Source organism: Amblyomma mixtum, chromosome 3 (assembly GCF_055824585.1).
Source record: "Amblyomma mixtum isolate Tamu chromosome 3, ASM5582458v1, whole genome shotgun sequence".
Classification (NCBI taxonomy): domain Eukaryota; kingdom Metazoa; phylum Arthropoda; class Arachnida; order Ixodida; family Ixodidae; genus Amblyomma; species Amblyomma mixtum.
The window spans coordinates 189,292,781-189,317,514 of record NC_143014.1 but is presented as its reverse complement, the minus strand read 5'-3'; the positions used below and the strand labels follow the sequence as shown (position 1 = coordinate 189,317,514).

The 24,734-nt window shown below is 48.7% G+C and overlaps 1 protein-coding gene across 1 annotated transcript in view; it reads right to left on the bottom strand.

The window, feature by feature from the left end:
- LOC149353034 (uncharacterized) overlaps positions 1–24,734 on the bottom strand; it is a 174,630-nt gene that overhangs the window by 89,670 nt on the left and 60,226 nt on the right. The window contains exons 2-6 of the mRNA XM_089582230.1: positions 19,996–20,140; positions 10,012–10,149; positions 7,073–7,193; positions 3,590–3,744; positions 879–992 (exon numbers count right to left, since the gene is read on the bottom strand). Of these exons, the coding sequence (XP_089438356.1) occupies positions 879–992; positions 3,590–3,744; positions 7,073–7,193; positions 10,012–10,149; positions 19,996–20,140 (673 nt within the window). The remainder of the gene's footprint in view (positions 1–878; positions 993–3,589; positions 3,745–7,072; positions 7,194–10,011; positions 10,150–19,995; positions 20,141–24,734) is intronic.

The window sequence follows — 24,734 nt, the reverse complement described above, 5'->3', positions numbered from 1 at the left end:
TTGTGTCACAAAATGTACACTCTTTTACTGCCAAAGGCAACTTTACGCTTATACATGTCTGCAAAAAGAACAAGGTACAGGTGCGCTGCGCATCAGACAGTGATATTTTTTTTTTTTTTTTGCGGCCGAAAAATTCCACCTGCTGCATTTTTCATCAAGTTTACACCGTCGCTCAGCACTTCGTACCTGATTTTTTCAATTGCCGTAGGTAATTAAGCCGCTGTTAGAATTTTTCCTTTCCTAGCTATGAGTGACATCCCATTTAATTATGCAATGATCATCATCATAATTAGCCGCTTTACGCCCACAGCAGGAGAAAGGCTTCTCCCGTGAGCCTCTAGCTATCAATTAATTATGTCTCCTGACGTGATTCATGTTACTGTCGCACAGCAAGATAACAAGAAAGGCTATTAAGATACGAGTCCTTTAGCCATCGCGAAGACAAATTTAAGCACGCCAGTGCTGAATATCAGTAAATCGTTAATTCAGTACCTGATCCAGCCTGATGACGCAATTTATCTGTATGACTGAAAAAGCGTCCTTGTGTTCTTTCTTCGTCCGCTCGTGCTTCACGCGCTTTTTGAGCCATGCATTGTAAGTTTGAAACTAACTTGGCCAACTTTCTGCCTTTCTTATCTGTATGAACCCAAACCATTTTCGCGAACAAGTTGTCACTACGTCAGCGCGATTAATTGGCGGCGTGACTAACTATGTGGTAGGCTGGCAGGTGCGGGTATGCTGTTTCGAAAGTGTGTCCCACCGCAAATAGCTACGGCGCAGCCGCGAAACGACAGAGCAAAGCAAGACGTGAATGTGGTCACGCTTTGAGTTTGCCTTTTGCTGAGTAAAAAATGCCCTCGTTGAGCCCCTATACTTACCATATCCCATTCGGGTTCAACGTGGTCGATGCCCTTGTACTCGATGTAGCTCGCAAATCCTTCGTTCAACCAGAGGTCGTCCCACCATTTCATGGTCACGAGGTTTCCAAACCACTGCAAGTGCGAACACAGCCAAGCGAGGAACATCAAACGAAAAAATCTTTATTATGCTCTATTCGTTACTTTAACCATGGCTATAGCTTAAATGCGTTGCATTTCACTCTCCAGCGCTACAGACGCGCGCCTTGTGCGCGGTATGTAAATATTTTTGTAGTGAATTCGCTCGCGCGTTGCACAGAGCTGGTACAGGACACTCGCGCGCGAGAAATTATTTTTTTTCATTTTATCCATGTGTGTGTGTATGTGTGTGATGTGCTTGTAATTATTGTATATACCTGTATATATCTGCATATATCTGTATATATATCTGTGAAATTACGAACCATGGTGTTTTTTTGTTTGTTTGTTTTGCCATACTATTGCTTTGCGTTCATCCTTCACAAGTATTGAAAGTATTGTACTATATGTATTACTCTGCCTATTGAATATTTCGTTCATGTCCTATTGTGATGCATGTGATGTATGTTGAATTTTTTTTTCTTTCTCTACAAAAGGAAACTCTTTTATCGTGTTATTGCTATTTATTTCTTGAGAATATGGTACGTACTGCTGTAAACCCTTAGATGTATTAAGGCGGAAGCCTTTAATGTCTCATCGTTGTAAGCAGCAGTTGTCGACAGAAAATGTCACGCTTTTCAATTGGTGGAAACGGTCGTGACGTCACAGTGCGCGAATTTCAAACGGGGCCAATTGTACTTTGGCTAGTAACCATGCAACCAATTGAAGGGATCGTATAGTGATGCGCCAAGTAAGTGGGACTGAGCTTAGTTAATTGCTTAATTACTTAATTAGCCTAATTAGCTTTACTAGTCAGGCCATATAAATAAATAAAACCGATTAAGAAATTGGTCGAGCTCAGGAATCGAACCCCGGTCTTCGGCGTGAGAGACGAGCATGCTATCCACTCCGCCATGCCAGCTGGATGGTTTGGAATGAACAAAGGCGCGTCTAGTGAATACGGTGTCTTCACTCACTCTCATCCTCCTCCATTCCCTTCCGGCGAGGTTTAGGTGTCCACCGACAAATGAGAGACAGATACATTTCCTTTCCTCAAAAACCAATTTACCGACGAGCGTGGCGTAGAACCGAATGGGCGATGGCGTTCTATGGACTCCTTGGCAGCGTTGCAAGACGCTGTCGCGTTCCACTCTTAGGGGCGAAGCTTAACATCTTAACCACACATCAGTGACCACACTTTAGGTCAACAAAAGTGCCCCCCTGAATTTTGTGAGACAGTTACTGCGTAATTTCCTTTCCTCAAATACAATTTTCATTTTCTTCATTACGGATCCTCTTTATCTATCTTCTTTCGCTCCCACTTCCTCCCTTCCTCTACGGTGCGGTTCAGGTGTCCACCGAGATGACAGAGAATTACTGCGCCATTTCCTTTCCTCAAAAAGCGTTGCGTTCAAAGGGCAAGGCATCCCGCCGAACGGGTGGTGGCGTTCCGTGGACTCCCTGGCAGCGCTACAACGCGCTGTCGCGTTCCACTCCTAAAGGCGAAGCTTAAGCATCATTAATTAGCAGTTAATTAGTATCCAGGCATTAATCAGTAATTAACCATTAATTAGTGATTTATCATCACTTAGTAATTAGTACTCAATTATATGTGACGCCACCAGTGCCATAGAAACAGCGAAGGTGGTGCGGAAAACGCTTCCGCCTCTACCCACTTTAGACAGTCAAAGTGCCCCCTGAATTTTTTTCGCTCTTCGCAACACTGGCTTCTATAAAGCTCCTGGGGCCCGTCAAGCTGCTTATTTAAGCTTTTAGCCCAGGAGGCCGTCCAGTTATTCTGGAAAATAAAGCATGAATGAATGAATGGAAAAATAAAGTATGAATGAATGAATGAATGAATGAATGAATGAATGAATGAATGAATGAATGAATGAATGAATGAATGAATGAATGAATGAATGAATGAATCTGTAAACAGCACCCGCTCCACTAACCTATACTGCTATCCCTCGTATCATTGCTTCATCTCCATATCTTCTATCATATTCTCGCCGACTAAACATCACGTGTCTGAGTAATACACGGCCTTTTCCGCGGCCGGTACTCATCCCTGTCGTTCTTTTTTTTTCAAGTATTCCACTATTAACAAAAAAAACTACAACTGCAGTTGCTCAACGATGCTGTTTAAAGAATATAGAAAAAATATTCGCGGATAGACGTTGCTGCACCAAGGCAATTGTACTATGCAATGTGCAATGCATGCTACAGACGGTTTTATTCGAAGTGCTTAAAGGTCTTTCTTACGGTTTCATTCCTCTGGCTCGCATGCTTTTCTTTTTTCACCATAAGAAAAGCATACCAAGCTGACGTTTTTACTAACCATGTCGTAACTTCTATAGCCAAAGATTAAAAAAAAAAAGACCTGCGCGTATAGCAAGTCGGTTCGTGACTGATCGAAGCGCTGTTCAGTCACGACAGCCTAGACGGTGGCCCATCGCGAACCCGCCTTTATTAAAAAAAAAATAAACATTCAGGCTTACATTGGATGCAATCAACACGCCAGTGCCCAAGTTACTCGTTTCCATCGGGATCTATATGAACGCAGAGCGAGCCAGGTGACACATGCGACGTACCTGATGAGCAAGCTCGTGCGCTATGACGGCCGCCACTCGCTGCTTATTCCGAGGGCTGGACTTTTTCGTGTCGTACAGCAGGTTCACCTCTCGGTACGTGATGAGGCCCCAGTGCTCCATCGCTCCGGACACGAAGTCCGGGATAGCGATCATGTCTGCAGGGCGCGGGACACCGCTCAGTATGCGACCCAAAACCGCGTCTTTGCTAGCGCCACTTATGAGCACAACTTGCAGACGTGTGGTAACAAACAACGCCTAATTCTGAAAGGAGCCAACAGCCACAGAAACCAAGGGGCACAGGGGATTTTTTTTAAATTTATTTATTTATTTTGTGGTGTTGATCAATTTAGAACATTACTGAATATGTTATCGCTTAAAGCTAATTGATTAGAAAAGCAGAAGAAAAAACAACCACATACCGCCGGTGGGATCCGAACCCGAACGATAGATAACGATAACGATAGATAACGGCTAGAAGTAAAAAAAAAAGAGGGGGGGGAACGAACCCAACCCGCTGCGTATAAGACAGGCGAAGATACCGGACATGTCAGGCGTTTCATTTTAGAATAAAACAGCAATTATACTGAGTTACAGCTGCGCTTGCCCCAGTTTTGTATACTTAACAATCAAGCGCCTGTGAAATCATGACTTCAGCAATATTTTTTGTTTACAGAGCCTCAAATCATGCACCCATTATTGCTGCTTCTCCCTTTAGGCAGGATTAAAGTGGAACTGTGGGTTGTCGGTGGTGGCACTCGCGCCATATGACAGCGCGGAAGGACAAGCAAAGAAATAATAAACACCAGTGCCGTGTTGTCGCTTGTGTGTTCATCGTTCGCTCTTCTGCGCTGCCACACGACGCATTTATCGCATGATCACAGTGAGGGGGCATAATTAAGTGCACGAGAGCAGTGCCACGCGATTTGTGCTCGCCATCTCTCACAGCTAATCGCCCAGGACTGATGGCAGGGCATCCGTCTGATGGGGGTGAGTCGACCGAACGCCACAGGGGCTAAGCGATACGTGGAAAACAGGAATAAAAAACCGTTCCCCGGGGTATAACCCGGGGGTATACCTATTACAAACGGAGTGAGTTCTTCACTTCGTAGACTGAATAGATGACGTCCTCATTCAAGAAAACTTGCAGCATGGGCGACTTCAGCACTGATTCAGATAAATGTAGGGGAAACGTTGTCATTATATACCTCTTTTAGCAGCTAACGATACACCGTAGTTCACGTAAATTGAAGTAAATATAAACGCCAAGGTAATAACCCGCGCGAGAGAAAAAAGCAAAAAAGAAGAGAGAGAGAAAAAAAACGCAGGTATTCTTTTATTTACGGCAAGAAGTGGCAAAAAGGTGCATTCAGCCTGGTGCAAGCGAATCTTACGCAATACTGTTGCGACAAAATGCCGAAACTTTCTAAAGAACAGAGCTGGCCCCATGTACGCACAGACACCGCTTGATGCGCGAACAGCTCTCCTTATACGTATATCGGCAGTGCAAACAGCTGCACAGGCTGCAAAATAAGTCTAAAGAAGAGGCTGTATCTCACAATGAGGCGGTAATGCATATGCTACAATCCAGGCCACCGTGCACATATCTTACACCAGATCAATGAGCTCGGGGTCTAGCCCCATGGCAAGCAGTGCTGTTCACACAATATGAAGATCAATAAGTTATAGTGTAGTTTCGGTGCATTCCGCCACCAAGGCCACCAAGGTCTCCGTAATGTGCCGAAGGACGCATCATCTATGCCCGCGTTGGCACGGTGCCTTTAAGGCAGAAGAACGACACTCACCAGGAATCAGGTCCCTATAAGTGAAGACGACGCCAGGCCATGATTTGAAACGGACGCGCGTATAGCTAAAACTACACATCCTGCCTGCCGCAGAACCATCCATTAATATTGGCGCAAGAGCGCTTCGCTAAGCGCGTTGGTTGGGGCGCTAGCGGCTCGACGGCTCTAGTAAAAGCCGTGGTAGCTATAGCGGCAGTGCAAAGAGCTTCAATGAGTTCAAATTCTGAAAAGCAGGATTTTAACAGCTCGAAGTGCTAGTTCGCTGATGTTTCAGAAATCCATTACTGCTAGCCTTTCTTCCCTCGACCCCCCCCCCCCCCCCCCCTCCAAGCCCATAGAAAGAATACACACATGATCGTTTTGGGCCGAAAATTAACCAAGGAGGAGGACAAGGTATAGCCTACGTCACAATATCTCATCACTCGCTTTACGCATTTACTGCTTTGTGCGGACATATATCACAACAACGAAAGCCGTTGCGCAGAACGAACAGCGCACGTAGGTGCGAGCTGCGCAGCGCTAATTAAACCCATTTGTCTTCAACTCTGCGTTCCAGCCCTCTACAACTCCTTGCATACGCTTACAGCAAAACTTCCGCGATATGTAGAGGGACTGGAGAAGAAAAAAATCTTCGTCGTGCAGGAAAAGTGCGACCTGAGGTGAAATATCGTGTCTACTGTTTTGCCTCAGCCCAGCACGAGTTCGTTAAATCAGTCACATTTGTGCCTTCTTGCGACGGCGAACGAGCATGAACAGCTACACATAAGAACAAAGGTTGCCAGCTTGCCGGGTCGACCTGATTGCGTAACACGCGTACTCGGCACAACGTTCGGAGTTTTTTTTTTTTTTTGCGGCGCGAGCGGGTACCTTGAATAACTGCCGCGAGCGCCTGATATCAGCATATATGAGGAATAAAGCCAACAAAGAGTTACAGGTAATATATCGGCCATGGTTGCTGTAACTGCAAGCACACCTTACCAGTCACGTCAAAAGTGCAAGCGGGTCTCGGACGTATTGCTAGACGCATGAAGCTGAGCCTGCGCCCCACGAACTAGGCCTGCAGCCGAACGTACTGAACGACCGACACGCCCTAAGCAGGATTGCTGCTTGCCGCTAGTGTGACGCAATCATCTCTCCGGACGAAAGCCCAGAGAACGGCTTGCTCCCCCACGCTATTAATGGGCCCAAAGGTCACCCGGTTCTCTTTCTGATCACCTCTGCGCTTTACGCCTGCAGTGCACTGCTACAACTAGTGAACTGCGAAAAAGTAGCGCCCCCGAGGGCGGCTGTACCGGTTCACGCTTCCGCAGCTCTCTTTCGTCCTTGTGGCCGCATTGCAATGGGTTAGTTTTTTTTTATAGATTAAATAGTTCAACGAATGAACCAAAGGCCGCAGGAACTGCAAAGTCCTCAGGCTTATCACGAAAGCGCGCGGCCAGCGCATTACTCAAACACAGGCATAACAACCGCAGGGCTAGTTGCAGCCACTGCAGCACTCGCTGTGTGAAGTCGAAGTTGGACGAAAACTCGCCTGGTCGGGAAAAACCATAATAAACGCTGAAAAAGCAGACGCCAACCATTTTCACGTTTATAAGCACTCGCTGTAGTATGCGATTTTAGCATGTCAAGACTGCTGCTTCGGTATCGACCGAAAGAAAGACTGAGTATAGGCATGGCTCACCTTGCTTCGGCAGAGGGTACTTGAGCCCGAAGTATTTCTCGTAGAAGCTGAGTATCCTCGAGCCGATGTCGAGCGCATAGTGTGTTTTGTTGAGCTGGTTTGGCGCAGCGTACACGGAGAACTGCAAAACAAGCAGGAGAAGCACGAGCGCATAGTTGGTGAGTGTTCAACACGCGGGATTTGTCTGGGCTCGATTTAGGATTACTCGTTATCCTCGCAGGCCAGAGCGCAAAGATGAACGCGTAGAGCACTTTGTCCATAACGGGGGAAAAGTTGTTTACACTGAGCGTACAGCTTAGAGCGGATCATTTTTTTATTTATTTATTACGTTGAACATTGTCGGTATTCTTTACAGATTTAGAGTGAAAACAAATTTGTCAAGAAACTATCCGTCAAATGATTCTGCATTAAGGTCATCGATGTGACCAAGAATCAGCTTCTGTGTGACGAAAATCATGTGCGAGGAGCAGCAAGATATCCCGATCCCACTGACTGCAAAACGATTACCCTTGTGGGAACTTTTTGCAATGAATATCCCTGCACAGTGCTCCTGAAATGAGCCGAGTCAGTGATTTGTGGTGCACTTGGGCAGACAGGACGAATCAAAGCGAATCGGCAAGCAGTTGCGAGTGCGTAAAATGTGCTGACGCTGCCCGTTAACTTGTCTCCTTCTCTCCAACGTGCAACCTGGACAGTGCACTTAAGGGCAACTACAGACTCTCCTGCACCGTCAGGCAACGTTGGGTGCTGCTGTAGTTGAGATTAACCGCGCAATGCGCACTAAGAGACCACACACACACATAAAACGCGCACGTTGACGAAGTAAAAGTTTGCCAATGCATTTCGCTGGCGCTGACGACGCACCATTTAACGCACACGTTGCTCCTCCGTCGCACACGACGAGTCCAGGCACTGCCTGCGCTATGTGCTCGACGCAAATACTAATACTGTCCCTTTTTATTTTTTTTTTCGTCCCATGCACGCGAAGTTTCGATTATAGAGTCTACGTTTTGCTTCGTATGAAACCTTGCATGGGCAGGTCGGTTCCACGTGAATGATTGAACGTTTCCTTTCCTCAGAACGGTTTACTCAGCGAAACGTCACGAAATGCTGTGCGGATTGCGCTCTTGTACCTACAACGCCAGGTGCACTATGGGTGAAAAAATTGCAGCCGATTTAGCTTACTTACAAAATGCGAAGTATGCGCGCTAGCACGTCTCGTTTCATTTCTCTTTCCTTTCGAGGGCAGGGTTTCGAGGTGAAGTTTGGTTTGGTTTGGTTTGGTTTGGTTTGGTTTGGTTTGGTTTGGTTTGGTTTGGTTTGGTTTGGTTTGGTTTGGTTTGGTTTGGTTTGGTTTGGTTTGGTTTATGGAGTTTAACGTCCCAAAGCGACTCAGGCTCTGAGGGACGCCGTAGTGAAGGGCTCCGGAAAATTTCGACCACCTGGGGTTCTTTAACGTGCACTGACATCGCACAGTACACAGGCCTCTAGCATTTCGTCTGCATCGAAATTCGACCGCCGCGGCCGGGATCGAACCCGCGTCTTTCGGGTCAGCAGCCGAGTCCATAACCACTGAGCCACCGCGGCGGCGCTTTTCAAAGATGAGGCTTCGGGCAAAGATCGGCGAAATCGGTGATTGGGTCCTTAGTGGTAGCGAAATATACAATCTGGGACCGCTTAACGTGTACCTTAAGAGCGCGCTGCGATAACGGTGTGTTCTGGATCCAGTGCTCACGGATGGAAGTTGATGAAGACGACGACATGCAATGCACAGCGCGAACAACAACAACAACAAGAGAGTGGCAGTTGAACAGGTGGCGTGGTCGGTTGCGGCGGTAGCGTAGTGCTGTCGTGCAGAGGTCAACGAAACTGATCTGTTCGCTCTGACGCGGGTTCGAAACTCGAGCGCGGCTAAGTCGCAGCCATATTTATTTTATTAGTGCGAAACCACTTCTAGCCGCACTCCCCGGGATTCAGCGGTGTCAGTGCGAAGCCCGGTCAAATGAAACTGAGGAACAACGCCAGCACCGCCAACAAGCAGAGAACGGCAGCGTGTGAGACGCGCTGCAGAAACCGACGACACCTCACTCGCGCTGTGATTGGGCGGTAGCGTACACGTACAGATTTAGGCAGTTATGCCCCTTTCCTTTACTCCAAATCAGTAGAAGGTTTATACAAGATTCTGCTGAGCTGGGCGAGTTGGAGAGGAAGCATTTTGGAAAATTCAGTGCAACAAAGGGACGAGTACAAAGGAAGAAGACAGCCGAGGTTTAGACTCCGTTGATTTTGAGGAAAGGAAAGTCGCAAAATTGGCTCCCTGGGTCAGTCACATTTTGAGGTATTTCTGCAGGTCTAGCTGGCTTCAGGCACTCAGACAACGGTTTTTTTTTTCGAGGTTGGAAGCCTTAGTACTAGCGCACTAAAAACGATCGTGCACAACTGGAGCCACACGAAAGGCTGAGTATCGCCAGCTCGGAATCGAAGATTGAGGCTTTTGCTTCAGTCTAAGACCACTGTAGTAAACACCCAAATTCCATGATATATGGCCGGGGGAAGGGGAAATTAAGTTTGTTCGAGTCATCTGTGCTTGTTCAAGACGATAAAGGCCATCTTGGGCCATATACTCCTTGAGCACTGGTTTGGTGACAATGAAGCCAAAGTGATTTCACCCGATGCTTTATGTCCATTCGTGTCCATCCGCTTTTTTTTTTTTTAGCGCCCAATAAGCTTTCACCGGAATGGTACACGTTTCTCCTGTTTCGGAGAGGCAAGCGGCGGCGATGTAGAAATGGATGCTGAAAACAATACTTGTTTGAGCTTGCAGTATGCACAGTACTCTACTGGGTACTAACTACGTGCTCTCCCTCACGTTTAATGACCTTCCGGACAAACACCACTTGGCTACCGACTTCGTAGTTACGTTTTCGATGGTCACTTACCGGTATCTGGTCCACCGAGGCCACTGTCTGCATCCTTTCAAAATCGCATACGATGAAGCAGACCAAGTAAGTCACCATTGGCACGGATTCCTCAAACTTGGTCACCATTTTTCCGTCTTCACGCATTACAGGGTATCCCTGCAGAATGGAAAAAGAAAATGAACAAAGAGGAGAAAACCTTACTGCCCGAAACCTTAACAAGAGCAGTTGACGTACTATGACTTTATATCTCGAGCATTCTACACTACTACAGTGCCATCAACTGAGGCGACAGGCAGGTAATTTCCCACGGGGATGCGCGAAAGCTCAGTTTGAGAGCTTGGGACCAAATTCATTCGCTGCGGAAAGCGAATGATACTCAAATAATGAGCCCATGGCATCACGACGCCCTGTCTTCTCTAATTCGGAGGCGCTGAAAAGGGCGCCAATTTCAAGCCTCAAATGTAGCAGCCAGTATTGCAGACAAATGAAAACAGCTAATGCGGTCTGCGTTACCCAAAACTTCTTGATCGCCTTTAATCGTTCATTTAATTTGCGTGCGGAGCGCCTTGCCTAGAACAAGCCGCCGAAATTCAGCGCCCGATTGACGGCGGCGTGGAAGCTGTGTGTTCTATAGCAGTACGAGAAGTTGCTAAAAGCTTCCATTTCTGCATTATGCAGAAATGGTATGCATTTATGCAGCTGCCACGAACATGCATTAATTAAAGCTGCGCATGTCGCGTGTGTTGCGTGCAGCTTATCACTTAGAAGTCGCAATCAGCACATTCACTAAGAGTGCCTATGGGAGCTGCTCCGCCCAGGTCACCGAACCTGGTGAGCTCTCTACGCATTTGCCCATGATGTGCGCATGACAGTATCTTTCGTGAGCAAGGCAGTGTTTACGAATCTGGACAACATCTTGAAGACCATGGGCGACTGACCATCGCACTCTCGAAGCTGGGGGTACATATCCAAAGCGACGGTCACTGTACTTGAACAATCAAACACCCGCCGCCATTTCTTTGGCAGGCCTTGGTCAGAGGTAGGCATCGCAGTTGTTTGATGCAGAGTAAGAAACTCTTTGCACATTTCGCCGCGTCACTGGCGCTGCCTATGAGCATGTAAGCGTGACCACATGACGGGACGTTCGCCATTCAGATGAGTGCTACATCTCCATAAAAAATATAAGCTTCAACTACACGCAGGACCTTGTGTATAATGGTGAAGCGAACGCTCGCACGGCCACGAATTTTTCACTGCATGTGGCACAAGCCCGCTCATTATCAATGTCTTTCCCAGCGAATTTGAGCCCCCGATCTCACTGAGAAGCTCAGATACCACTGAGCCCCCGATGAGAAGCTGGACCTTAATGCGTCAATGTGAAATAAAAAAATATAAAAAATTAAAAAAAAAACAGGCGCCGCAAGCCTTCGAATCCGGTGCAGTTATCTTGGGGTGCGTTGCTCGGCCACAATTGGCCACTGCTAATGGTAACCGAACGCCGAGCAGTCACCTGCGAAGCAAGCGAAACGTGGGGGACCAGCCACAGAATCGAAGGCCTAAGAAATACAACCCTAGTGTTCTGATTCGATCATATTGTTATTGCTGGAAAATTTCAAACCTGATTGTGTAGCTCGCCGACAAATTATATGATTCGGGATGATATCATTTGCAGCACGACGACATGGCTAAGAGTTGCAGGATTCTCCGAGGCTACCATCATGGGGGATACTTACGTTCTAATAAACTGCTTCACGATGGAGCAGTGGGAATGGATTGCTTTCATTCGAAACTACCTCTCACTGTCATCAAAGGCCGCTTCGCAAAACGAATAAATATGTAACGTCCGCCATATGCGAGGGTTCGATAGGAGCGCGTAAAAAAAGATGTAAACAAAACACCCGGCGAGCGTAGGCGACGACCTTATTCCTCTGCACCGCAACGAGGAGAGGAGTGCTGGACGTCTGGCCACTTCTAAGACAAATAACCAATGCCTTTCAGCAATATTTATGCCCTATTTTGGCCACAGATGCGGCTTCGCGCCATATCATGCGCGTATGAGGGCATAGCGAAAATCGCATGTTATCGGTTCTTGCAAGTCTGGATCGCTTCTATGATGATTGAGAAGCCAACACATTATATACTGATAATAGTTCACGCCATCCCCAAGAAGTGGCACGCGGGTGCGGCGGCGACATGCAGGACGCGAGGATGTACGTGCAAAGGGGAAAAGGAGAGAGCATCACGCGAAGAGGGCAAGGACTACCGCTTGGAGAGAGTGTCGTGGTTGTTTTCTTGTTGCGTTTCTTTTCCTTTGTAGCCAAGCCCTGGGCTCGAGGTTGTGCCCAGCCTTCAGGGGCTGTGGCTACTCCGTATTAAAACTTCATTGGTTTATTGAAGTCTAGGGCGGGCCTCAAAACATGACCGCCCTAACTCCTTTATCTGTGAAACATATAAAAATGCAAGAAAAAGCACCGGACTGCAATCTAAGTAGACGCTCCGCGCTTAGCACGTAACTTTCACAGCACATACGCTATATTTAATATGTTTAGTCGACAATTAAGGTACTGTAGAGTTGTTTCTCGTGAGAGATTGTTTTTCATTTAATTTAGAGTTACTGAATTTGTCTGTGTGACTTAGTCTCTGCAACTTCCAGTTTACGCTCTTGTAGTTCTGTTAACGTATTTCTTCGTTTCATCATCGGCGTCATCGATCGCCTCCTCCTTCATCCACGCCGAATGACCACGTTTGGAGAGGTCTGAATCCCTCCGGAAAGGGAACGAACCGTCTTTAAATATTGACCTTACTTCTCTGCATCACAAACGTAGGAGAGGAGTACTGGACGTCTGGCCACTTCCAAGATAAAATTTGTTGTGCCTTTCAGCAATATTTACGTCCTATTTTGGGCCCAGATGCGGCTTCGCGCCATATCGTACGCGCATGAGGGCGTAGCGAAAATCGCATACTATCGGTCCTAGTATGACTGGATCGCTTCTATGATGACTGAGAAGCCAACACATTATATACTGATAATAGTTAAACGAATAAAGTATGTCACTGAAAGTCACCAAATTAGCGTACATTGCACGCTCTCGTGCCTGTTTTTTCTGGTTCTTCAGTAAAAACCAGCAGTTTTCTGCCGTATGCCTCATTTATATAAGAGCTATACTATAAGCAGGCTATCGCCTCACTATCCATGCCTGCTGCACAGACAAGTAGCCAGAAATTGTTTTCGGGAGGGGCCCAATGCAATCTTTTTTTTGCATTGGGGGGGGGGGGGGGGGGGGGGGGGGGGGACCTTGCTGTGCATGCTGCACATCTAGAAAGATTGGAGGGAACGTGTGGGTACGCTGGATGTCGCCCCCCCCCCCCCCCCCCCCCTTTTCGGTACGCGCCTGTTGCTGCAGCAATTCAGGCGCGAGTTTCAAGCTTCCTACTTGGTATGCTGCGACGGTTTCCGCGCAGAAAAGTTGCAAGAGCGCCTGTCGCATGTGCGCGGATTTTATTGCACATTAAAAAAAGATCCCGGGGGACCTGAATTACCCGAGGGTTTTCCCCCACGGCGTTTGTTCAGCATCTACAATCTTTAGAGCAGCGTCTGCATACCAGCGGTCCCGTTGACCGCTTTCCCAGCGAAGCAAATGCGTCAGCATCCACGTTTTGAAACGTCACCGGTGACGGACGCAGGGCCCCTCAGCTGATGCCCCACGTGACCCCTCAGGTGATCGGTGTTGACTCATCTCCTACGGGCCAGCCGCTGCATCCGCCGCACAGTCGGCGTGTGTCAACCACCGCCGCACTGACAAATGTTATTAAACGTCATCGCCGCAAAGGGAGCAGCCCAGCACTTAGCGGGCTCTTCCAACCGAGCCGCGGCGACCGCACAATGTAGCGAGTTTGCGGCGACCTTGCGAAAGCGTCCCGTACGGCGCCCGTTAGGCTCGTTCGCTTCCTCCGGTGACTGGCACCACTTCGTCTGGGCGGGATTCCCGCGTCCCTCGCCTCTGAGGCCGTGTTCCCGCCTCACGCATAAAGAAGGCGCGCGTGAAATCGCCCGCTCCTGGCTTGCGCTTTCTGTCTGGTATGTCCTGCAGCTGCATCCATAAAGCGGCTTTCTTGGCAGCGCCCGTGACAGCAGAAAAGCTGGCGGGATACATTCTCAAGGACGGGCAACTATCGCGTGCCGGGGGTGCTTTGACGCCGCATAACCACACGCAGCTACACATTCCGCCTATACGAACAGTGGACGAGCAGGTCTCCGCTGGCAGCGCGCACCAGTAGCTCTCGTGAAGCTTGTTTGCACTTGACACGTGTTCATGGACCTCGTCATGTAACCTGTGCTGAAGCGTCACGAGCTGCTCGCCCATAAACAAAGCGATACACAAAACAAACAGGCGAACAAAACACCCTTTCTCTCATCCTGTTATATTTTGCTCGTGATTGGAGATTAATTTGCATGGACCGCAGGAGTTCCCTCAGGCCAGCGGCGCGCCTTCTTGTTATTTACCGATTGGCCAATATCTATCTGGAAAATGAGCGCAGTGTGGCCGTTTCGTGATCCATTGCGCTTAAAAAAAAAAAAAAAAGAAACGATCCAGCACGTCCCCTGCCCCCTTCGAGTTCAATGTTCGCTATGAAAGCACCTTCGATTGATGGCACTGAGCATATGCTAAGGCACACTTTCGTAAAGCTTCATCGCTCATCATGTACAGATGTACGATATTGTTAGCACGACCGTCACACATTATTTACGGCAGACTGCGGAACGTACTTGGGAGGAATAACCGGCTTTGTTCGTGCGGCTCACGCCATTCCGCCTGCTTGAGGGGCGCAATACGTAAGCTGTGTTCAGAGGCCATTTTTCATGGCGATAATGACGACTGCTGCAGCGATCGAGTGGAAATCTCAACGTTCCCATCCCACGACGGTGAAGCATTGCACGCCTGTACTAGGATATTGAATTTGTTTTTTACCTGCGGTAGCAGTGCCGGACGCAGAGGCTTCTGCTTATTGTGTTTTATTTTCGTATTCGCTACAGGTTCACCGCACTTAATAAGTTTAAATGCTTTCCGTGGAAGTGCGTTGCGCAGTTGTGCCCGCTATGAAACAAAGAAAAGAAGACAGGGGACAGGACTGGACAGAACGAACAGAGTTAAGCTAGCCACCGTATTTTTTGTACTAGGGTTGGCAGCGTTTTGTACTAGGTTTCTTTCTTTCTTCCTTTCTTTCTTCCTTTCTTTCCTTCTTTCTTTCTCTCTTTCTTTCTTTCTTTCTTTCTTTCTTTCTTTCTTTCTTTCTTTCTTTCTTTCTTTCTTTCTTTCTTTCTTTCCTTCTTTCTTTCCTTCTTTCTTTCCTTCTTCCTTCTTTCTTTCTTTCTCTCTTTCTTTCTTTCTCTCTCTCTTCCTCTCTTTCTTCCTTTCTTTTATTCTTTCTTTCTTTCTTTCCTTTTCGCCTTCAGTGCTGTTCTGCGAGGACCCCAACCATGCGCATTGCTACCTGCGAGCAGCTCTTCGCTGGGATCTAGTGGGTCGACTGCGGACACCAAAAAAGGGTGCGGTTGTTCAGAAGGAAAACACAAGTAACTCGAGGAAGGAGCGGGTTGCCTCTTTTGCGCCAATGGAAAACATCGTGAATGTCGGAGGCATTAGACTAATGATCACGTAAGATGGCCGGATAGGCTCCGCTTCTTTCCTGCTGTACGTGTGCCGCACATGTGGTTGAGGATGTGCTCCCTACTTGGCTCGCAACCCGGCGCAGTGACGTTGGGAACATATGCGGACCTCCGGATTGAGGCCCGGGCTGCGCGTCGCGAGGGGACGGTCCTTCCGGCGCTCTCTTTGGGGCGTCTCCGGGTAAATAGCGTTGGATAAACAAAGCGCGGGTCCCTTGCCTCGATGGCACGCCGGGGGTGCAAGTGGCGGTAAGCAGGAAAACGTTGTTTGGACCTTTCGACCGGGAACAAACGCGGCTGCTGGGAGCAGCTGACGTCGCTCGCGACCAAGCGGCGCCAGCGGGGAGCCCTCTGCGCCCAGTTTGACGCGCTTGACAAGCGTGCGTGCGGCCGAGAAGACACAGCGCCCGGTACCGATGCGCGCGCAGAGCAAGAAGTGAACGGACGGCCTCGTGCTAGTCGTAGGTCTCTTTCCTCATCGCAGCGATACACGTTCGTGGCGCTATTTGCGGCCGCCTTACTTTACCGGCTATACGCCACGCATCTGGGCTCGCCTGCATTTGGAAGCGAGCGAGCAGCGGCGGGAGCTTCTGAAGGCGGGACGTGGTGGTGGTGTTGGTAAACATTTTAGTCGATAAAAAGTTTACCCCCCTCCCCCCCCCCCCCCAAAAAAAAAAAAAAAAAATTGGAAGGGACCCTTATATCAGGGCTCCTACGGCCCTAGCTGTTTGCTGCGCCCGCTGAACCCGCTGTGTTTGTCCCCTGAGCGCAGAGTGTCCGCGCAACACCTACCAACACCTCATCTTTTCAACCACGGCAGACAGCAAAGGAATATGCACTCGGGATAACCGACGGTGCACCTGTGTACGCGCCTACAATAAATTCCACTTAATATTTACAAGATAATTCATCTTATAATGCAGCTTTATACGCCTGCTCCCCTGTGCGCTGTTTGAACAAGTTCGTACTGCACTATGTGTCTATTGTTTGCGCCGCATTGTGCGTAGGCTGCAAACCTGCGCCTCTTGTGTCGGAAGCCTAGCTGATTAAATTCCGCTTACGCGTGAAGCTAGCAATGACATTTTCGAACACATCGTGCAGAGTCGCTGCTTTGGTATACGCAGTAGCCCTGCTCCCTAGTGTAAAACTCTCAGCAGAACTAAGCTTTTTTCCTGCGCATTGGTGGTACTAACAAGCAATATAGGTGTGGTGCCTCGTCCACGAGGATTCCTTGACTATACAGGACGACTGCACGGAACAAGTGTGTGTGCCTGTTTAATTTAGGGAGCTACACGCGCCATTTTTAGTTTCATTTTCATGAAAAGAGCTAACTATGTGAAACCTAGGGCGGTCTATGCGTACCAACCAAAGAGCCACTTTTCTTATTTCCCGGACAGTGTGCAGCCACCCGTTTCGACCTTACACTGGGCAGCGAGCGCTCAGCCACGGCGGATGACATCCAGCGTGACGAGTGACACCTATGTGGCTCGCCGACTTGAAACTCCGAACAAATAACGTCAATGCCACATGCATCCTCGACGCGGTTGATTGGGAGAAGCCGGTGCATATGCGATTCTCCACGTACTGTATTGCAGGCGGCACTCTCCTGAGTCCCGAAAACGCGGCTATTTTATGTAGTTGCTTAACCGTTACACGAACCATAGGTCCAATTGAGCGAATGCATGCTGGCGTAGCGAATGTCTCCTTAGGCAGATCGCAGGAGCTGTGCAGTGAACCTAAAGCGAGAGAGGTCGGTCATTCCACTGCTGCCGCATGGAAGAAATCTGGGGCATAAATGTTAATTCCGCACAGTAGAGGAAGTTCAGCTTCGAAAAAGGGAGATTAAATATCAGCTCTTTTTTTTTTGTCACATGACGCGAGAACTAAACTTCCGCATACGGTGAAAATATTCACGCAAGGGTATACGTCGGGCTGCACATCTGCGAAGAAAGGCGGTCACAAAACCCAAGGTAAGAGTATAACGCACTTTCATAAACCACGGAAAACTAACCCGTCAAAGGTGAAAAGGCAGCCAGGAAAAAAATAATTAGATCCTGTTTCCCGCGCGCGCATTCACATGGTTGAACCTTCCTTCCACTTCGTGACTTTTGTCACTAATCTTCAGCATCGACGTTAAGCTTGCGTCCATCAGTTATGTCTACTTGCGCTTGCAACATATTTGCATTTTATTCCACGCTCCCGTAGTGTCCAAACTGTAGCAGGTGCCAGTGCCCTCCTCACCCTCTTCAGTAAAAAGGCGTGATTCTTTTTCTCTCGTTGTAGCCTTAACAGAGGCGAATACTTAGGATCCGTAAACGTAGCCGGGTGCGACACAGAGTCAGGTGGGAATACGGGATTAGAAAATTGGCTGGAATAGGGTGCCTGGGCGGCTGGTACAGGGAAAGGCGAACTGGAGATCAGTAAGGAAGAAGCCTTTGTTCTTCAGTGGACGTGACCGGGTTACTGACATGATGAAAACATGGGACATCCTTCGCATTTGTATTTCGTCTAATTGGTCCAAAATCTGAACACTGCTTTCGAATACCTTAAAGTGAACTGGCGCCCTTTGCTAAATGATGACTGAAGAGAAGCTGAAGTTGGCCTGCATCGATCGATTGTGGCGTTCGAATGACAAAGCCGCAAGTCTAACTGAAAACGGAGCTTTTATCACCTACAGAAGGGGTAAAAAAACGAGATACAGGTGTCGCCACCACCGGCCGATTTCGCAGAAACCGAGTGCAGCGACGCTGATTTTTTGCACGGATTCCTGAGGCTAGGCTACACTGCCATTAACTTGAAAACGGTGACCACGGAGTCCTTTTCGGTTAGACGTCACGAGCTTGAATCGAGTGGCGGCAAAATTTTTTTCATGCAATTTTCGCAGTAACATATGCGGCTTCTGTTGCCGGATGAAACATCAGCATAGCCAGGAAAAACTATAGAATCGATTTCTAGCAAGCATGAAAATTTAACGCAGTTATCCTCGGGGTCGCTTAACTGCCGCGCTATGATTACACACATGCAGTGTTCAAGGCGTCTTACATTCGTTCGCGCACTGAGCGCTTCTTTATAAGTTTATCGTGCACTTAGCCGTTCTTTGTTCTCATGACATACACACTGCTTTCAAAATACGTCGTTCACGAAGCAGTTTTCTGTTCATCATTCACATAACCTTGCGTCCGTAAAACTCAAGTAGAGCTGCAGTGAATAAATGTTTTCCAAATAAATGCACCTAAACGAGCGTCACCGCTCCCCTGATCCGAGTCTTATACACGCGAAATTACAATATTCGAGCAACTTCAAAAGATACAACCCCTTCTCAGTTTCCGAGGGAAGTCAGAATCATGATATGATTTATGGATTTTGAAGAAATCGACATCATGGTCACGGCAATGTAATGCGTAATCACTGATCCACAACTGAAACGCACTGAGGTCGGCTGCCGGAAAAGCCTATTGCAGCGTAGAGCGGCAAGCCGATGGTAATTCCGTGAGGTCGTTGCGGAACATAGAGCAGGTGTCACTGAACATGCTGTCCCGGAATAGCTTGTGAAGCGCCTTCGTGGCTTCTCCGTCCTTCGATCGCTTCCTTGTTTCGGCTAGTGCGGTATACACTGCGTGTGGGCTCTTGACGCCGCGCCCTCTTTGCTGCGGCCTCGGTAGTACGTACCGCGGGGTCTTGACGCCGACACTTATTGGCCCCGCATTCTGTTGCAGAAGTGCGGGATCTTGAAGGGCTCACCGCTTTATTTAAGCCTTGAGCATGTCGTCATGCCTCCGCAGCAGCACGGTCTGTTAACATCGGCTTTCCCGTCGCATCTGAGAGAGGGAACTCTACACAGTAGTACGCCTGATTCCCAAGTGTCACCCATAGGCTCGTCGCCTTGTTGAATCCATTTCACGAGCGAACGCACACTACGCTCTAGCAGGAACGAACTGCTGCCGTATTTAGGCCCAAGTCGAGCACCAGGTTTTGTCTTGTGTAACAGGCAGCAACCTGCGATCGGTTTTTGACGAGAGAGGGGGGGAGGGGGGGGGGGGGGGCGCTAGTGTGGGGACGTCTTGGCTTTGAGCGGCGCTCACCGAAGCTTGCTGCAGTGGGTGGGTGACCTGTGCGGCAGCAGCGCTTTGCCGACCTTCCAATGTGTTAACGGGGCCAAGTACTTAACTGTCCACACATTCTGTGTGCCTGAACGCCAGTCTCGGTTTACGGCCTCCAATTCCAGCATGTTGCAAGCTTTCGCAAACAGGCGCGAAATCCTTTCGCCTTAAAACAGATCACAGCCACTCCAGTAAATAAGAAAAAGTCGAAGTAAAATAAATAAATGCACTTACGCTCAGCACGGGCATGTTGGACAACGCCATGTGATTATTATCGTGTATGATGGTGACGTTGAACCTCGACTTGAAGTTCGGCTCGTCGAAGCACGGAAAAGCACGCCGCGCATACGTGGGCTGGAACTTCGAGGTGGCGAGGTACCTGCAGTAGGAAAAAAAGAAAGGGGGGGGGGGGGAGGGAAGGAAACGTGTTTGAAATGAGCCGCTTACTTTATTATGTGGTATGCATCGTGTCTATTCGTCGGCTTAAGGAAAAAAAAAAAAAAAAAACTCTGCCTCTCCCGTAACCGAGAGTAGAGTAAGCATGAAATGTTTACGGGCATAATGCGAAGCGCACGCGGACACGACGAGACGCAGGCCTGACAAGAATGTATATGCAGCGCGTTCGAAACTGTCCGAAGTGCGTATATAGAGGCGAAAGCGTTTTCAGCACCACTTTGCGTATGTGACACTGGTGATGTTACCACTGGATTACGTCACACATAATTCATGACAAAGTAATGACAAATTACTGATTAGTGTGTAATGACTGATTAATGACTAAATACTAATAAACTGCTAATTAATGACGCTTAAGCTTCGCCTTTAGGAGTGGAACGCGACAGCGTGTTGTAGCGCTGCCAGGCAGTCCGCGGAACGCCACCACCCGTTCGGCGTGATGCCTCGTCCTTTGAACGCGACGCTTTTTGAGGAAAGGAAATTACGCAGTAATTCTCTGCCATCTCGGTGGACACCCGAGCCGCACCTTACAGGAAGGTAGGAACGCCACCACCCGTTCGGCGCGATGCCTTGCCCTTTGAACGCAACGTTTTTTGAGGACAGGAAATGGAACAGTAATTCTCTGTCATCGCGGTGGACACCCGAACCGCACCGTAAAGCATTTCATGCTTAAATATTGTGGCATGTATGTGCTTTTTGCACGCGTTATTAGAAATCGGAAATTATAATTCCGTGCATTATCAAACGCACAGCTCGACTGATACTTGATAAACATTGAGAAGGCACTGGCAGCAGTTATTTTTTGTGACTCGTTTGGAGACCAACCGGCGCTCTCATGCCGGTCGCGTAGGAGGGCTTAGATAGTCTCGTTAAATCTCGTTAAGTCTCGTACGGTGCCCGGATGTTCTCGTTTCAGAGCCCGGATGAGTGGATCTCGGTCTCGGCGTGACGTCACCACACTGCCGACAACGGGAGCTAAAAGCATTTCATGCTTAAAAAACGACATTCGTGAACGATACTGACTCTTTCACATGCCCAGCTGGCTTTTCTTACGGGCTTGATCGAACGCAACACCTTAGGTAAGAGATCCGCGTGATGACGCATGTCTCCAGTGACAGGAGAACCTCTATCTGTACGCACTCCGTGCTTGGCTCACGGCGGAGTAGAGGAAAGTACCACGTGACAGATGTCTCTTGGGCAACCCCGTGCACGCGCAGAAACGTGAATATGCGTGCGTGCGCGACTTTCCTGCGGTGCCCATGGTCCATGGTGCGCTGTGGTGCTTGTGACCTATAGCGCATTCCCTGGAAAGCTTATGAGCGCAGTAGCAACACAGATCGTGCAGCAGCAAGCAACAAGAAAAGAAGCAGCCGGCAGGAAGTGGGTTTTGCTCGGCCCCCTCTGCCTCAGTACTTGATGGCCGGCGGCGCTCCCATGTACACGCTAACGAGATCCCAAAGGCGGCGCTGAAGATTCGCAGTACGGCCAGTTTCCCGCCTCGCTGTCATTGTTAGCGGGTCCGTGGTGAGCAGCTAAGCTAAATGGGTCAACAGTTCCCAGACGGAGCACGTTGTCGTCCAGCATTCCTGGCTCGCACTTTAGTCGGTGGGAGCGACGACCCAAACGGGCAACCATTTCTCACAGATATCTGCGCCACCGCGGGAACCCGCGGAGACCTGCTCCCACGCGCTGCTGCTGCCCAGCAGGGTCATGAAGCTCGAAGAGATGCCCCCTCCCCCCCAATAAAGAACGCCAAGCTAGGCTTTCAGCAAAACATGGCTTCGTTCATCGAGGTAGCGCAACCCGTGCTTATGCCACATATTTATTTTCAATACTGCAGGCCCCTTTACGGGGCCCTAGCAGGTGGGCATACACAACAGTTACACTGAGGCAAGAACTACATCACACAACACAAGGAAATTTCACAATACGGCAAGAACGATGTACAATCGGATCTAGACGAGGTTATCATATGAAGTGATCAAACACGGCTAACAGTGAACAACATGCACGTAGAAACGAAAATAAAAAATGAGAGAAAAAACCTTGGTGCTCAAGACAAGATGCGTATATGATGGAAACAATATCAATACTGAAGGATAGCGGGCAATCGAACCCAGGAAGACAAACTATCATTACGCAAGGGGTGATGCACTGATTAACACGACAAGAAGGAACGGAAGTGAAACGGATTATGAATACTCAGAGCCCCACGTGTATCACAGAGCGTTACTCTGCGGCTATACTGGCCTCGAGCCTTGTTGCGAATGTTGTTACGGTCGAGGCATGGATAATCGAGGCATCCAGTCTGTTCCATTCTCAGATGGCGACAGGAAAAAATGAATGTTTAAATGCATCTGTGTGATAGGAATAATCAGTTAGAGTGAGTGCATGTTTGTGTCATGTCGGTCGAGTCTGGGACGGGCAAATATATTTTGACACATCGATGTTATAATCGTTATGCAACAGTTGGTATAAAAATTTTAAACGCGCGTGCTTTGCTCTTATTGAGAGCGTATATGTATAGCTATAGCGTTTATCAGTATGTTTCAGGTGAGTCGGTGTCGTGGTATCCTAGCACGCATTTGCTGCCATGCTCTGAAGGTCGACCCCGGGGCCTAATTCGACTTAACTGAATTTCTTAGGGAGAAACACGCACGCACGTCCGAGAAAGACAGGTCTAGTCATTTCCCTATGTTTGGTGAAGAAAGTCAAATCGCGGACTGACAACCCTGGAATGTCGAAAAAGAAACTCGAATTGCCACGTAATCTTTCCTCTCGCTAATGTAAGATGGTGGCCAACCCTTTTCTCTTGGGGGCCGCCGCGGTGGCTCAGTGGTTATGGCGCTCGGCTGCTGACCCGAAAGACGCGGGTTCAATCCCGGCCGCAGCGGTCGAATTTCGATGGAGGCGAAATTCTAGATGCCCGTGTACTGTGCGATGTCAGAGCACGTTAAAGAACCCCAGGTGGTCGAAATTTCCGGAGCCCTCCACTACGGCGTCTCTCATAGCTTGAGTCGCTTTGGGACGTTAAACCCCATCAACCAAACCAAACCAAACCTTTTTCCTTGATGACGAAACTTCAAAAGCGGGGAAATGAGCTGGCTATGACAAGTCCTTAGTTTTGTGCCATGCGCCAGTCCGTAGACGTTTACACCACCCTGGTAAGTTCTCTCTGCATAACTTGACAATTGAGGGAGGAAAAAAGAATCCGTGATCCTAAACTTACACAGCATCTTTGAGCAGGCTGTGTGTTTCATTTTTTTTTTTTTTTAAAGCGAGAATGGGAGACTAAAATAACGGCAGCGCCATTCACCACAACCGAGTTTATAAATCGAGTTCTGATCGTAGATGTTCTGTACACTGCACCAACCCGTCCCTGAGCACCAGCTGACGTACCCAAGCGATCGAACAGCACCGTGCGCTGCATCACTCGAAAACTGCGGCAAAAGCGGCATGATTTTGAACGTTCGAACCTACACGAAGGTTAAAAAGGGTGGCATTCCTCGTCGGAATTAATTCGACAGGCGAAGCTGCAGAACCAGTTTCAACCTCCTCCCTGCTTAATTCGTACCTGATCTTTATCCTCCACCCCCTTTTGCACGATGGCACATGCCAAGGTTGAAGGAGTATTCTTTCTCACTAATAACCATGGGCACCACCACCACTGTTTTTCACATACGCAGTACCGTTTGAAAACGCCAATGGAAAACGAAAATGAGGGTCGAACCATCCACTGTAACGCAGCTCAAGTCGTTCAAACGCTGTTCAAATCGTCCGTTATCTCTCGTGTTTCGTGTACTCGCTATGCTCGCAGCGGAGAACCCAATCGGAAATCCCGCGCCACGTATTCCGTACATCGGCGGCTACCGAGAGGCCACCGTCAAGGCAGGCGGACGCCGCCGAATCTTGCGACAATTTTAGCTCTCCCCGCGCTGGTGCCGCGATCGCATTTCGTTTGCGTCCCTCGCGCTACGGGCCAGTTTTAGACCTTCGCGATCGGGAGCGGTGCTTCTGGAGGAAATGCGCAGCAGCTGACGGTACTTCGCTTATAAGGCCCAATGCCTACGTAGGAACTGCCGAGACAGTTCTCTTGCTCGACCGAATCGCGACGTGAGGAGAGCCACGAGACAGCCTGCGGCTACGGAGTAACAGTGCCCGCAAACAAATAACGGTCAATACCCAGCGTTGAGTAAAACTGACCGACCATAAGCAAAGCACAAGAATGGTGCACTTCTCTCTCTTCCAGATTTTCATGACTTCACGTCTGCGTCAATATTAATACTTTGTCCGCACAGGTATAGTTCGGGCTCGACGGCATTTGTGGACTGAACGGTGACGTGAACAGTGACGCAACCGGGGACGAGCACGTCTTTTTTTTCCCTCTCTCTCTCTTGAAAGCGTCCGTAAGCGTGTGAATATGTAAGCGCAACCGCGCTTTAATAACGCGTAATTTGTCTCTGCAGGATTGAATGTGTAATATTTCAACAACTGCGAAAGTGCAGTTGGTCAGATTT